At 48.6% G+C, this 14,648-nt stretch overlaps 3 protein-coding genes across 3 annotated transcripts in view; all 3 read right to left on the bottom strand.

The window, feature by feature from the left end:
• Positions 1-538: 538 nt before the first annotated feature.
• On the bottom strand, positions 539-2,703 carry Pmar_PMAR016663 (conserved hypothetical protein). The gene is made up of 9 exons (XM_002784933.1): positions 2,574-2,703; positions 2,328-2,494; positions 2,134-2,277; positions 1,946-2,080; positions 1,757-1,891; positions 1,524-1,706; positions 1,276-1,470; positions 952-1,224; positions 539-894 (listed from the first exon to the last, which is right to left on the bottom strand). Exons 1-9 carry the CDS (start codon positions 2,677-2,679, stop codon positions 745-747), a joined length of 1,488 nt encoding a protein of 495 aa, XP_002784979.1. The 5' UTR covers positions 2,680-2,703; the 3' UTR covers positions 539-744.
• Positions 2,704-3,677: 974 nt separating this feature from the next.
• Pmar_PMAR016664 (hypothetical protein) lies at positions 3,678-11,372 on the bottom strand (the record flags this gene model as incomplete). The annotated part of the gene is made up of 26 exons (XM_002784934.1): positions 3,678-4,684; positions 4,768-4,966; positions 5,009-5,071; positions 5,181-5,343; positions 5,436-5,544; positions 5,591-5,705; positions 5,752-6,322; positions 6,416-6,560; positions 6,612-6,721; positions 6,952-7,195; positions 7,245-7,329; positions 7,372-7,463; positions 7,507-7,633; positions 7,688-7,839; positions 7,885-7,987; positions 8,045-8,148; positions 8,204-8,272; positions 8,751-8,850; positions 8,901-9,047; positions 9,643-9,721; positions 9,768-9,845; positions 10,278-10,385; positions 10,553-10,627; positions 10,673-10,776; positions 10,994-11,179; positions 11,262-11,372. The coding sequence occupies 26 exons, from the start codon at positions 11,370-11,372 to the stop codon at positions 3,678-3,680; spliced, it is 4,446 nt and encodes a 1,481-aa protein (XP_002784980.1).
• A 231-nt stretch (positions 11,373-11,603) lies between these two features.
• Positions 11,604-14,648, bottom strand: part of Pmar_PMAR016665 (Neutral alpha-glucosidase C, putative) — a gene marked incomplete at its 5' end in the record, with an annotated part of 3,485 nt that continues 440 nt past the window's right edge. The window contains 12 exons of the mRNA XM_002784935.1: positions 11,604-11,692; positions 11,738-11,822; positions 11,868-11,939; positions 12,006-12,157; positions 12,199-12,355; positions 12,402-12,554; positions 12,642-12,742; positions 12,795-13,803; positions 13,850-13,971; positions 14,018-14,139; positions 14,183-14,334; positions 14,410-14,648. The exon at positions 14,410-14,648 is cut by the window's right edge and continues 4 nt beyond it. Of these exons, the coding sequence (XP_002784981.1) occupies positions 11,624-11,692; positions 11,738-11,822; positions 11,868-11,939; positions 12,006-12,157; positions 12,199-12,355; positions 12,402-12,554; positions 12,642-12,742; positions 12,795-13,803; positions 13,850-13,971; positions 14,018-14,139; positions 14,183-14,334; positions 14,410-14,648 (2,433 nt within the window). The 3' untranslated portion in view covers positions 11,604-11,623. The remainder of the gene's footprint in view (positions 11,693-11,737; positions 11,823-11,867; positions 11,940-12,005; positions 12,158-12,198; positions 12,356-12,401; positions 12,555-12,641; positions 12,743-12,794; positions 13,804-13,849; positions 13,972-14,017; positions 14,140-14,182; positions 14,335-14,409) is intronic.

A 14,648-nucleotide genomic window follows, 5' to 3' on the forward strand; every position in this document is an offset into this window, starting at 1 on the left:
TCCCAGAGAGTGACCCATCAGACGAGCGTCGATTACCACTCTGACACGATAGATATCGCTGATGTGAAGTCTCTACCAAGAACTCACATGCGAGTACTTCCTTTTCCACGACCCTTTCCTTTCCGCTGGGCTTTTTCCCCACCCCAATCGGTAGAGTGACCCTGACGCTGGGAGTGCTGGTAATGCTCCCAAACAGGGTGCGACAAGCTCCCACCATCTTGGTTCAAACCTCGCTCATGGGAGCGATGTTGAACTTTATGGCCGCCATACCCAAGGATATCTCCACCCCGAGCTGGAACAGATTCGCCTGCTGCCATACGCAGAATCGCGTCCACAACTTGGGAAGGGGATGGTGGATGAGAATTCTCCTCGAGATTCTCTTGGGTATACTGGGGAAACGATCGCATCAATCTCCCAACCACATAAAGCTATAACCGAGACAGTACGCTGCATACTCTGCTTATGAGAGCATCCCAATCCCCAGGACTATCAACCAAACACTAAGCGATAAGCAAACGACTTCAAGTGCTCTGAACATTTTAGATACAGATATCGACTGTCTTGGACTGTATTACACATAAGATGAATATATGATATAACGAGAAAGGAGCACGTTCAAGGGAATTCACATCAATATCCGGACGAATTGATGAGCAATCTCCCTGACGGCCCCAGTATTCGTAAACACATACAAATCTGTGATGCTAGCAATTAGGCAGCACCAACTTGAGGAACTTGAAGAATCTAGAGCTCCACGTCGTGTACACCGAGACGTTTTCCCATGTCCAATAGCTCGTTTCGGTAGTAGCTCTCAAGCTTGTCGTAATCTTTCACGATACTAGGATCAACAACCATGTTTAACATCAACTTTCCATTATAGGACAATACGATCACCTATGAATAAGCGAGTATCGACATCATTCACAGTGTTCGTTATGATGGCTATATTACCTGATCTATGATGTTGAGGAATATAGGATAGATGAACTCAATCTCCTTCCCAGCGAAACAGCAAGGCTGTTGGGCTCCAGGGACATTGGAGAATACAACGGAATTCCGAGCGAAGAGATCCCTACTCGACTTCTTGGCGAAAGCAGAGGGTACGAGAGGCATCACTGTGTTGGTGATGAACAGTGAAGCCGGCGATATGAGAGACCGCTTGATACGATTCATACTCGATCCAGTAGCTAGAAGCCGCGAGATGGAATCCTTAGATCTGATGGCCTAAGGCAACACAAGAATTGAGAATGAGAAGACATGATATCGAGAGGCTACCTTGCTTAGATCAACACTGCAAAATGACCAACTATTGCCCAGTCTATCGCCTTGAGGCGGAGTGGTGGCACCAAATTGAAGTGGGGTTCCCATTGGTATCAACATCCTCATGATGGTCTTACTATCCACAGCTTCGCCTCCATACCGCCTCATGGCACCGACCATCGCACCCAACAACACATCATTAACTGTAGCCTGGCAGAGGATAACTCTGACATCGACGGGGAATGACAGCAGTACAGGCTTACCTTTCTAGGCGACTTGTTCTTCACAGCCTTGACATAATCCAGGGAGAATGGTTGGAAGCAAATAGACTTCCGAAGACCGCTGTACTGGAGATCACCCTTACGATGAGCAAGAGAGGAATTGAATCCGTACTCGGTCTCATAACATTTGCCATTTTGCAAAACAAAGCTCAAGGCTGATCGTAACTGAGAAATCACAAGTAAGTTACAACGAATACTTCACTCAACGATAGTACCCATTCCAATGCATATAGCAGTGCAAATACGGGCTTAGCCAGCGGATTCATCCTTTTGGGTTTCTTATCCTTAGGATTAGTGAAAGTGATAGGACTTCCGTCAAGATTCGTTGCGGTCTTCTCCAACACTTGTACCTATAATATGAGACATTTTCGAGGCAAAGACGAGTGATGTAAGCAATGTCCTACGAGACTGAAGCCATCCCCTATGGTGTGATGGCATCGGAAAAGCATGCAATCCTTCACATCCACAGCTCCTTTGGCAGCGGGCAGCATATAAATTCTCCACAATGGCTTATCAGTTGGTAATGGCTGGTTGATAATCTGAAAGCAAGACAATCTTGGAGGACGCGAGTTCAACGAATAGACAATAATACCTCCTGAATCTTATCATCCAATGCTTTGCGGTCTTCGATTACATCGCTTGCGAGGATATGCTCCGACAGATCAATATTATCTACGACCTTCCATCCATGGGTCTCCACGTCAGGGATGCTTGAAAAACGGACGAAGAATAGTAACTAAATGGAACGACGAGTGGTATATAAACTAACACTATCAATTATCCCACCTTCTCCTTGACAACTTCTTCGACCTGCTTTCTACTAGGCATCGAGTCTTTGAACAGCATTGCACAATTAATAACATTGCAGGTAGAGGGTAGGTTACACTCCTTGGGGAAACAGTCACTCAGCAACATGTGTTCCTCCATCCAAGTCATCGGCCGCGGGCCTGAACCTGATCAAACTACGATAATGTTCAGCTCTGTGCGTGCATAACGCGTCTGCGACACTCGACACTTGGGATCTAGTATCACCTGTTCTGAAGCGCATAGCCCAATGGAATAGGATATTCCCCAACACTGCCACGACTAGAGTCAGTATGGTGACCACCACAAGGTAGGTATAGTCGCAAGAAAGCATGACAATTGAGGTCAAATAAGAACTATCTGCAGTACGATGCACTGAATTCCCTACTACGAATCATTAACTAGAAGTAATTCACTTCAATCCGGAATATTTGGACAGCTAGGCATGTGGAGGAGGAGCTTCACAAAATAGTCAATTACCACTCCCATACAGACCAGGTTAGTCTGACTAGCCACATGAAAAATTACTGGACGATTATACACGGGGCAGAAAGTCCGAGTAGTGATTTGCTGCAGCGTTTTAACACAAATGCGTATCAACTTGGCGCGCGCCATTAAATGTCCCCAGGTGCCTAGATGATTGGCCTCAGACAGCGAAGCAGTGATGTAGTGTCAATTCCACGTAGCAAGTTAGCATTCACGTGCTGTGGACCTAGCGTCAGCCCTAAGCTATTCAACAACCGCGCATCTCGAACGACTCGCAACAATCATTCATCTGGGCATCTAGTCATCATAGGTGGTTTCTTTGAGCAACTTCGCAAGAACACCGATAGATGATTGTACAACGGTCACAGACTCTCGAATTTCTAAAGCATTTTCATAACGTATCTCTGGTCCCGTGACATTGGTTAACTGGCGATCGGTTGAGGTAGCACTAGATGATATAAGGGTTAGCTAGTTAACACAAGTTAAACACCGACACGAAGAGCGCGTCATACAGTGCGTCTCCGTGACACACGTGCCTATCATCGTGGTTGGTCGACCGTGCGCGGCGTCGCATGACCTGCACGCGCCCGCCGTAGCGCAGCCCGCGCGGCGACAGTAGAGGCGCTCATCGGACTGACTCGATGCTTCGAGGGTCTAAGCCACAGACACCTTCTTCTTTCCTGCCCACCAGACCCACAGGCTCAGGAGTGGGATATTTAGCATGTAGCTAGAATGCGATCTAAGGGCGAGGCGCGATAGAAATACCCTCCGTAATTTGCAGATCCTTACTAACTACTGACACCAACAAAACTAACAAAAGGTCACAAAATAAAAAGTTCCGGATAACTATCGCCAAATTTTAATCAAACCATCACGGCCAGCAGTAACAAGTATATCGTATTGCAAAGAGAGGACACACATGTCCAGTATAGCGTCTCTGTGTCCATCATCCACTCTGAGATCCGAGTCGCCTTGCTCCTCTACAGGAGTTCCCTGTCCACGAGGTGTCATAGAGGATTGATGATGACCGCTAGAAGCTGCATACGATGGGTTGGTCATGACTTGAACCCCTCCCAATTGCAGTGGCATAATTGAGGACTGATTGGAGAATGGTATGACAGTTCCCGCCTCTTGAGGCTGCCACCATCGCACTACAGCATCATTGCCTGTGCTAAGCAAGGTCCAAGGACCTCCTCGAGATGTAGAGATCTCCAGCATTGATCTCACTACCAAGCTACTAGGATCCGCACACTCCTTCACTTGTTGTGTTAACATATCGGCTCCGACTAAGAAGCTTTGCCTTGGTTGTGACCTCATATCGACGAGAACCGGTAAATTGATCGGATTCGACTGTTCACCACAAAGCATCAACTTAGTCGGCCGAACATCACCATCGAGCGAAGTAAAGTCATATAGTCCCATCATACCATGTGTTCCTTCGGCAAGCCAGAAAGACTTGTTGCCCCCATGCAGAGAGTTGCACATTGCCGTGATGGGGAGTATTCCCGTACCGGCGCCCTCCTGGAACAACTTGTATGTCCGAGTTCGTCGAGACAAGTAGCGAACGTCAAAGAGGCTAACGAAGCCCGAACGTGTACAGAGCACTGTAGTCCTCCCATCAGAGGAGCATAACATATCAGTTGGTACGCCTAGAGAGCTCTCGGGCTCAGCCACATTGAAGACACAGCGACCAGCCCTAACATCAAAGCCAAACACACTGCCGTGATGGTTAGCAGCGATCACAACGTTCTCAATATCAGTATCGAAGCTTTCAATAGCTGCAATACCAGCGTCAAATACGACAGCTGATTTCCCACAAGTAGGAGCCCTCAATGATACCACGGGTACGTCACCTGGAAACATGTTAAATGCCACCATGAGGCAAGTAAGGCTACCCTTAGCAGCCTACTAGTGGTGCTCTATTGGACAACCTTACCTGGCGCGTCCATCCGATATACATAGAGGGAAGGTGAAGCACCGCCAACGACTACTGATTTACAGTTCCGCAAAGCCTTCATCGGGAAGTGATAATGTGTTATAGCAGCAAGGTCCAACTCCTCATCGGGGAGGGGCATCATTTTACTGCAAGTCGGTGCGACATCATCCTCGAGGATGTGTCCCCGCCAGGCACGGAGCTGAGTGAAGACATTCGAGCTTCCGGAAAAGAGAAACCCTACCACGCCATTGCCTCCCATCGCTATGATTAAGCGACCATCATCGCTGGCATCTACCGCAACAACCTGAATGGCCTAGTTCTATAGGAGCGACATGTCATACACGATCCGATGGGCTTCAATAACGAGTAAAATACGAATAGCAGATTCCAATAGAATTGGCTTTGAAACCCACCGGAGTCGTATGAGAGGCCCCTCTCCCATCCACTGGGTGTCCAGAACTCATACTATTCACGCTCTGTGACGATCCACCGCCACCAAAGTCGTATTCGAAATCATAGATTGTGCCGACAAGAGAGCCTCCAGGCCGCCAAGCTGAGGGAGTCGCCAAGGAGTACCTGCCTCACAAGGTACTACTACCCAAGTTTGCCTGTCAGATGTGCAAACTACTGAACTTGTTGATAGTCGGCAGGTCGACAGACAGACTCACCCAGAAGAGTCGTTTGAGGCAGCATGATCTATTTCAACATTGCCAAGAGGGGCTGATTCCGATTGAAGAGATCCGACTGAGATCGACGATTCGCTGATGTTACTCGTGCCTGATGAACACCGTAGACTGGCGAAAAATAGAGAAGAATAGCTCACTATTATGGTCCATAGCGATCGGGGACGATCCAGCCTCCATAGTGGGGCTAGTTACTAATGTCATCCCTTCGACACTTGGTGGGTCAACTCCAGCACGGCATTGCAAATGGAGTCTCTGACCCCAACGTATTATGAATATGCACATCCTTAAGATGCCTCACCTGAGCCCGTACTCTCCTATGACCATACATGCCGTAGCTCTCCCCGTCGTTCCCAAGAACACCTCGTATTTCATTAACTATCTGGAGTTTCTTCTTGCTTACATACAGTGTTTCTTGGGATCCATCTAAACGGTTGAGTATCCCGAGTGCTGGCTTCGGAGGAGGTAACAGTAGATGCCGTGCTCTCCAGTCTTTCAGGAGCTTATTCACAGAACCCTCGAAACCCAGAGTGACATCACCCTCCGCAATAAAGCGATAAGGGAGGATAGCTGGTACATTGGGATTAGAGATAGACACTTTAATGATCTGCATGGGACCAGCGGTGCTAACAGCCATCGGCTCTCCCATAGGTTGTCCATGAGACACTGTGCCTTCGTAGAATTTCTTGGCCAAGCCTATTCTGGCGACATCGGTAGTGTCCCCAAGGGTTTCCCCGATAGTTTGCTGACCAAGTACCAGTTCGTATGAAACGGGACAGAGATATTCGAGATCTCCAAAGCATCTCCATCCATTGGGCAAATATTCGGCCTCCTTGAGATGACTGAATGAGCGCCGTCTAAGATAGACGTACCTACATGAGAGCCGTGCACGGTCTTATGCCGAGGTGGAACAGATTCATTGGAACATGAGGCGTCAAAGTTCATCATTCTTAAGGATACCTTACTGAAGAGCGTTCCCGATGTGTTTCGTAGTAATGCTGCGAATCAAGGCCCTGGCAGTGGCTTGTATACATACATTAGGATGACAAAGATAGGGAACAGCGGATTCGGCAAATCTCATAACCGACTCCCGGTGAACTGAGTTGGGCCCTAACATGATAATTATACATCACCATTCCAGGGTTCCCCCGTATAACCCACCCTCATCAGGTAAAACCCTGTAGTCCCCTAGCAGCTCGGTTGCACCCATCAGAGCTGCTAGGGTGAGCCGGTCATCACCAAGTTCCTTCGACAATGTTTGGGTGAAGTACCTGTATAAACACCCACATTACAACTGCTCGACCGCCACCACGAGCTAGTATAACTTATACTGTATAAGAAATAGCTGTTCCTCATGAAAATCTGATTGACCAGGTCACCAACGGTGGCAGGCCGTCTAAAGCCTATGAGTTAGATGACAGGGATCATGCCCTTCATGTGAATATGGCAAAATATGCATAATGGGGAATACAGCGTAGAGTAGAGTCGTTAGAGTACTTACGGAAGAAGGGCCACGTCAGCGGCAAAAGCCCCTAATAGATTGGCACACCTAGGCGCCAAGCGGCAAAAAGCAACTTTAACTTGAGGGTTGGGGTCGTTCAGAAAGCACATAAGGTAAGGCAAAGTCAGACCCCTGTCAGGAGACCCTTTCTTGGTTTCTTCGTCTTTGTGATCAGAAGGACGAGGGCCCGAAGAAGGGTTCTGGACTGTGAGGGGCGGCACGGTAAGGGAGGATACAGATACATCTGAGACAACAACTTGCATGCACCACTCGGTCTCGTCGACTACTTTTACCATGCGATCCTTTGAGATTCTGGTTTTGGCTTGAATCGGGCTCCTTCGAACACGGTGGCAGCAGCGATGCGAAATCCGGCAGCGCCTGGGGAATGAGTGACAACTCAACAACACCAAGCCCGCTCACTTCAAGGACCGCTAGTTTCACGGCTTCGGCTGCTCTAGGTGGCAATTGGGAAGGATCGGGGCTGTGGGTTGTTGTCGAGGATACCGCCCGACCTGAGAACCGATGACTCCTCTGCATGGTGCGAAGACCTACTACCGTTCGGAGTCATCATTGAGAAGTTATTGCCAGGTGGAGCTCGTTGGAACACTTGTTGTAGATAGGTAGCAACGAAGTTATACATCGCAGCCTTGATCGCTTCAAGACTAGTGGATGGATTACCAGACTGACGACGACGACCACCTCGCTGAGTGAGAACTTGCTATTCTCTATCGCTTACTGGAGCTGACATCTCCCCAATAGTAACAGAGAGGGCGGCCAACCTCACAGCAGCATGTGCAGAGTACGACAGGAGATTGGCATCCGATCTCGTAGCGATAAGGGATAGCAAGACCGGCCAAAGGTAGTCAACGAAAAGGCTGTACACCGCACCTGTGCGGCAACATGAATGTGCCGGTGGCCCTAATTGTGACTTACCTGTGTCAGTGACCCCACCGAATTGGCCTGACGCATACAGCGATTCTTCCGTATCAGCCGTTGAGGGTATACACTCCAAAGCTGCGACGAGTGATCGGAGAGCCTACAGCAGACGAGATCGAATGCTGCTCAGATAGCCGTCAGCGGAGTGACGGCTTACCTGAGTTCGGCACTCAGCTGTCGGCTCTGTACTCAATGCTGCATGGCAATGAGGGATGACCAGCTCGAGCAAGGTATGACGGCTGCAGAAAGGAGCTAGGGTCTCTGATACAGAGGGTAAGATACTATGTATAGTGTGTTGTGGTGTATAGTGACATACCGAGAATCATCAACGATACTTGCCGGGTTCGAGGATGGCTTCCTGCATGCCCGGCCGATGTAACCATCCCTGACAGGAATCTCAATGGGGGAGACACACTGGAAGTGATTGAGTCCTTCCATAGGCTGCCCATGATAAGCAATGATACTAAGCTTACCGATGAGAACGAATAGGACTTCCCGATCGGTATCACCCCCATCTGAGGTCTCATCGATCTCCTGCTCAGGAACAACCGGTCCATCGGGGAAGAAGAGTAGTAGTAGCTCGGTCATGTTGCGTGATAGATGCTTCTCCCAGTCCGCCTGTACCTGATACTCCCAATACTGCTCTCAACGCTCAGTCCACAACACATGCACCTTTCCCCCCTGACAGTGAGCCTCCGCACTTCTCTTCCACAATGATAACAGCATGCCATGAAAGGCTCGACACCTCGATGGGCGTAACTCGGGATGAGGTAATGGACGCCCGTCGCCAGAGATACCACATGCAAGCGGATCGTAATGAGCTGAGTTATCAGTCATTGCAGGGTCTCGAAGAGGCCTCGTACGTATAGCAATCGACTGATCTCCGTTCAGTGCCTCCGGGCGTTGCATATGTTCCTGATTTTGGAAGAAGGCAAACTGCTGGCTCTGGGAACTCTCGTAGACCTAATGAAGAGCTCCGATAACCAAATGAGTATAACTCACAAACAACTCACTGCACTGAGAGTATTCTCATCAATGTTGGAGCAGCCGTCAGACACCACCCTTCTGACGGCTTGTATGAAATCAGAGGCCGTCGGCTCTCTGCCATCTCCGATATATCGTAGCTTCCTCAAGTGGTCGAGTAGGGTATCTCTAGATACCTGAACAGCGACAAAGCTACTATTGTTAGTGGCGTCAAGCCAGTGGTGACCTACGAGCATAATAATAAGATAGGGTAAATTGCGGACTATCAGATCTATCCTCATATCGGCCGCCATATATATCGGATTGGATTGGATAATGACACCTACGAGCCACCGAAGAGTGCCGAGTGTATCACCGCGGGACTGGGGCCCACTCAATGGCAGGAGGGCTTCTCCGAACGCTCTCGGGAATAGAGAAGTTTTATCAGATTCCTTGCTGTCTGACTGCATCGCAGGCACCATGAGAAGCGATAATGGCAATGGTCTCGATGTTGGATCCAGGGATAGTAGGGAAGCTATCAATTTACGTATCCGAGGATTCTAACATAAATGACATCATGTAAGGAGGTAGCAGCAGAAGAGAAGTTGGATAAAAAAGAGCGATAAAGCCCTGGTGCTAAAGTACGCGCAATATAAAGACCCAATTTTGTGTAACATGATTCATGTTTGAAGAGTTTCTATACAAATTTTCAGGTTGATATGAGCAGTAGTTGAGTAGTTGGGGATGCCACACGAAATTGGGTCTTTAGATTGGGCGGAGTGTAGTCCTTACACGAACGTGATGTGTTGCTTGAGCTACATGCGCCTCGGACTCCTTATCATTTCTACCACTGCTCCGGGCCAAGGAGTGCCTGATGGAGGAATGGTCACAACTATATATATGATCACTGGTATTACATCCTGAGGGCGTCCGGTAAGTCAAAGATTGTATGGGAGTGATCAGCGCTGAAGATCTCAGCGATACAACAGCCGAGGCTGAAGGAATCATACTGCTGCTGTGTCGATGAGAAAACCTCGACAGCGTCGATACACATAGGTCAATTGACTGGATCGATGAGTACTGGATCATTTGTTAGAAGTCCTAGGCCGCCATTGCTCCGAATATCCGTATCGAACCTTTCTGGAGCGATATAGCATCTATTCCGTGCCATATAGGACTACGGAGGGAGACGTGCTTGAATAATATGAATGGATACTGTGCCACTACCCCTCTGTGTGAGATCTCTCGATCCATCCCGGGTAGGTCACCACCTGGAGGTGCAATACCAGATGCAGTGGCAAAGAACAAAGAGAACACGGCACTAGCCGCCTCTCCTGCTGGTAAGGTTGCCGGTTTCATCACTCCAAACGAGCCCAAGTCACCAAGCATAACCTTCACAATGAATGCAGATAGGAAGTAATCCTGACCCGCTGACCTGCTCGCTCCCGCCGACAATGAAGACGTTCTCAGTTTTCAAGTCTCCGTGGACTCGTCCGAGTGCATGCAACTGGGCCAGTGCACATACGAGTTGGTATCTATCTCGCAAAGGCTACGCCTGTGCATATTTACCATGTCATTAAAAGAAAACGCAAGAGTTGAGCAAGTCCAACCCACTATTCAGAACTACACTCAGGACACTACTACTCGAGGCCCCTACACCTAGAAAAGCAAGCCCACGTCTCATCTGTCGTGATTAACTTACAGGATCCACAGCTTCATCATTTCCGTCAGTGTTGGTTGAGTATAAAGCCTATCCGTGAGTGTCCGCTGCATGTATCTGACATAATGATTTACACCCCGCGATGTGGTGTCTCCTGGCTACTGTCTGACTAGTACGGCACTAGCATCCGACACTAGGATGTTGGAGTATGGCAGGAGATTAGGATATAATACTGCTTGTGCTGCGTACTCGTCGCGCAGGTTAATCTGAATATAAATCCTGGATTCCAGTTTGCCAAACATAAATGGACAACTCTCTGTAGCCTCCCCATGCTATTACTAATGACATTCGTATGGGCTCGAGGAAGTGGATTGTTATGGAATCGCCTCCGCCACGTAAACGAGGAGGTGTAGACGCTCGACTACTCTGATCATTATAGCTTTTCCCATCACTCGTGCGGTCCATATACAAGCCCGGTACTACCTTAGTAAGATCGCTGTCGCTACCGAGCGTCTGCGATAACTCGGGTGCCGGTGTCAAACTCGAGTCTGCTATCCTGCTGAGCTCCCCAGAGGCAGGCTGTTGCTGCTGTAACTGTACAAGGGTTGGCACGAAGAGCTTGCCAATGTACTCCACAGCTGGTGTTATCGGGGATCCGAATAGAAACACCTGATCAGCCATACTCTCGTACATTAATCGCCCGTGTAGTTCTCAACGTGACCCGTTGGAAAATGACACTTCCTAATGATACCTTGAACAGCTTGTAAGACGCAATGTGGCACTTCCGCTCCTGCGATATTTCCGGATAATCATTCAAATAGGAGTCCACTTGTGAGAGCTTGACACTCGACGCCGGCTCCATAGCGTACTCAGGACAGGTCGAACACCGTAGACCCATTCGACAGGATTAGGATTGTTGGAGTAACTAATTTGAGTACGGGGTATAAACCGGGTATGAGCTTCACCCACACAGGGGAGGAAATGATTGGCCCCAAGCTTCAACTACAAGCCTTGTAACTCCTGTTATCCCATTAACACTTTACCAACGCAATAGCAAGTGTCTATCGGCAAACAGAAATCGCACTGTGTCATTGCATGCTGTCTACAACCCTATTAACGAATGATATTGCTGCCACTACCATATGATGGGCCCATACTAGCCATCTCTTGGTGTTTCTGGACCTATCGTCCAAAGCCGTCTTTCACACAATAAGATCCACCACTAACCTTAGCAAAATTGAGTCCTCTCAACTCGATACGCCAACCGTAATCACCCAGTGTAATCGGGGGACGTTTAACCACAATATGGAACCTATGAAACGATTGCACTGCATGTACAGTAGCAGTGAAGCTGTACCGTGGAGGGTGGGACAAGCCCATATCAGTGATGGTGAACAGCAAGTCTTGCTCACCATTCGGATCGATATACCTGGAGTTGAGCCGATGCGAAAGGACCACTTGAACATATCATCCGACCCGGCTTCTACCGACATACTTTATCACGTCTGGAGCGACCGTTGAGCCAACAAAAACAAGTCTTTCGACACCAAGCCCTCCTTGAGACCATGCAGACAACTTCCCGTGGATTCGAGTGGGCCGCCCTTTATCATCGAGCTTGTGGTGGAGTGGAATGCTCAAAGATTCGGCCTAAGGAAGTCGCATCATATCGGGTCGACAATACACTCTACCTTTAATGTTCTGTAACGATAATTCAGCTTCATGTAGAGGAATTGTCCGTCCAAATACTCATAACCATCACCAGCATCAATGAAGAGCCTGCCCGAAGCATGGGCCATCATACCACCTTCCTCAGCATCTATGGCACAATTGATATAAATCGTGTATCTGACTATTCACATATTCTACAATGCGAACAACTCTGTGGGCTCACGGATCGTTCTCCATCGCCTGTGTGGACCTTCTTCGCCTCATCTTCCGTGTGATAATACTCCCTGCACGCATGTACATGGGTAGTGAATGAGCCGGCAATCGCAACTCGTGATCCAAGCCTCCCTTCTTCCAGTCAAAGGAGTAGAAATCATACCTGGGATGAACAATGCATAAAAACGTAGCTGAGCCCTAATTGATATCCATAACCACAATGATGCTAGACCTACTACTACTACCCTACCATCCATCATGAGCGTGTCTAGATTGTGGTAGATACACATGATCGTTCACACTCTTATCAACTGAATGCGACACTGCCTTGACCAATATATCGTCGCCAACCTGATTACATCACTTTACCAATAGAAGTGCCAGCCGCTGCGATAACACTTACCATGATATGAGTATTCTGAGTCGCTTCCGCGAATGTATTGATATCGTCGTGATTATCGAACCATAGAGGGCGTATTACAGGCCTTCCACCCAATGAGTATTCCATGAACAGGGTGTACCACATCGGCATCAGGGTATACCTCACACTCACTGCTCCTCTCACATGTTCTAGTGCTTCTGGTCCGAGCATCCATGGCTCCCTTCTGAGGGTGTTCAAGTGAGCATGGGCCCGATAAAATGGATATGCCAGAGCCCCCAGCTGATGCCATCGGATGAAGAGCTCATTAGTGGGATTACCGAAGAAGCCTGGCACATCGGCACCCACGAACGACATGCCGTTGACCGCCATCGATAGAAGCATGGGCACACTATGACCCAGATGAACAAAGTCAGCCATGTTGTCTCCAGTCCAGATCGGACCATACCGATGCGACCCAGTAAAGAAGCTTCGTGAAAGGACGAATGGTCGACGCTTACCTTTGGATCGGCCCAACATTCCCTCATAAGATGCACGATGGACGTACATACCGTACAAGTTGTGTAAGTCTCGGTGTTCAACACCCGAGTGATGGACCACATCACGAGGCATAGTCATCTCGGGGCCGTTGAAGACCGACGGCTCGTTCATATCATTCCATATGTAGAGACCTTCACCGGACCCTTTGTACTCTGTGAAATTGAATAGCTTTGACCAAGTGGCTCTCACTGCCGGATCGGTAAAGTCGGGATACTTGGATTCACCAGGCCAACACGAACCCACGAAGTCGGTACCATCCTTGAGCTGGACGAAACCCTTTTCAGCCTCGAACCTTTGGTATACACTGTAGTCGTTATCGACCTTAATGTGTGGATCCACGATGGCCACCATCTTCCGCTTGGTCTTCACTACACTGTCGAGCATATCTTTAGGGTCAGCGAACCTGTCCTTATCCCAAGTAAAGTATCGTTTGCCATCGGTATGTTCGATATCCAGCCATAACACATCAAGTGGAACATCATTGGCATCGAACCTACATCCGAAGGCTCGGAACAAGCAGCCATCACAGCAAAGCCTACTGCTGATTCACTTTTTTCACATCAGCGATATCATCATAGTTCCACCGACTCTGATGCTTGCCCAAGGCAAACATGGGTACGGTAGATGGAAAGCCTGTGATTGTATGGTATTTGTACAGGACCTGCATACGCAAGAGCTATTCTGATGGCCAGAATCTCATTATCTACCTCGTACGGCTCTAGACCAGTTATGACAAACATGTCGACGATTCCAGACTCCGATAGAAACCAAGATTTAGCGTCGTGAAGCGGCTGCTGGATCTCCTTCTCGTGATAATGCGGGGTATCAACTGAATACCAAGATGATGCCGTCCGGTCCAGGAATGAGGACACCTTTGACAAATGTTTCCGAGGGATTATTCCATAGTAGTCCGGTAACGAAGGGCTGATCGAAGTGGGCCTCATGATTAGGATCATCCTTGTAGTGGAAAGATAGTAGGAAGGGCGATCCACCATACAAAGACGTCGGTGAATCAACTGGATACCTAGAAAACGAGGATGCGGCCGATTATGTAGGTCGGCGGCGTTATCAACAAAAGTAATGAGAGAACCTAACCCACTCGAAGACATCGGTATTGTATATCCTATAGGGTTCCTCTAAGCGGGGCAAGTCAAGACTTGTCGAGTGACCAGCCAAGCCATATGCATGTCGAGATGCCACCATGGTGACATCGATACCAACAGCAGCTGGTCCGCGGGGCTTGGCATCGACAAACGAGTTAAATGTCTCCTCCCATAGGCCGGATGCATCTGCGAGGGCGGGTATATCGAAATTGAGACCATCAGCAGAAAACATACC

The sequence above is a fragment of the Perkinsus marinus genome (assembly GCF_000006405.1).
Source record: "Perkinsus marinus ATCC 50983 genomic scaffold scf_1104296934358, whole genome shotgun sequence".
Lineage (NCBI taxonomy): Eukaryota > Perkinsozoa > Perkinsida > Perkinsidae > Perkinsus > Perkinsus marinus.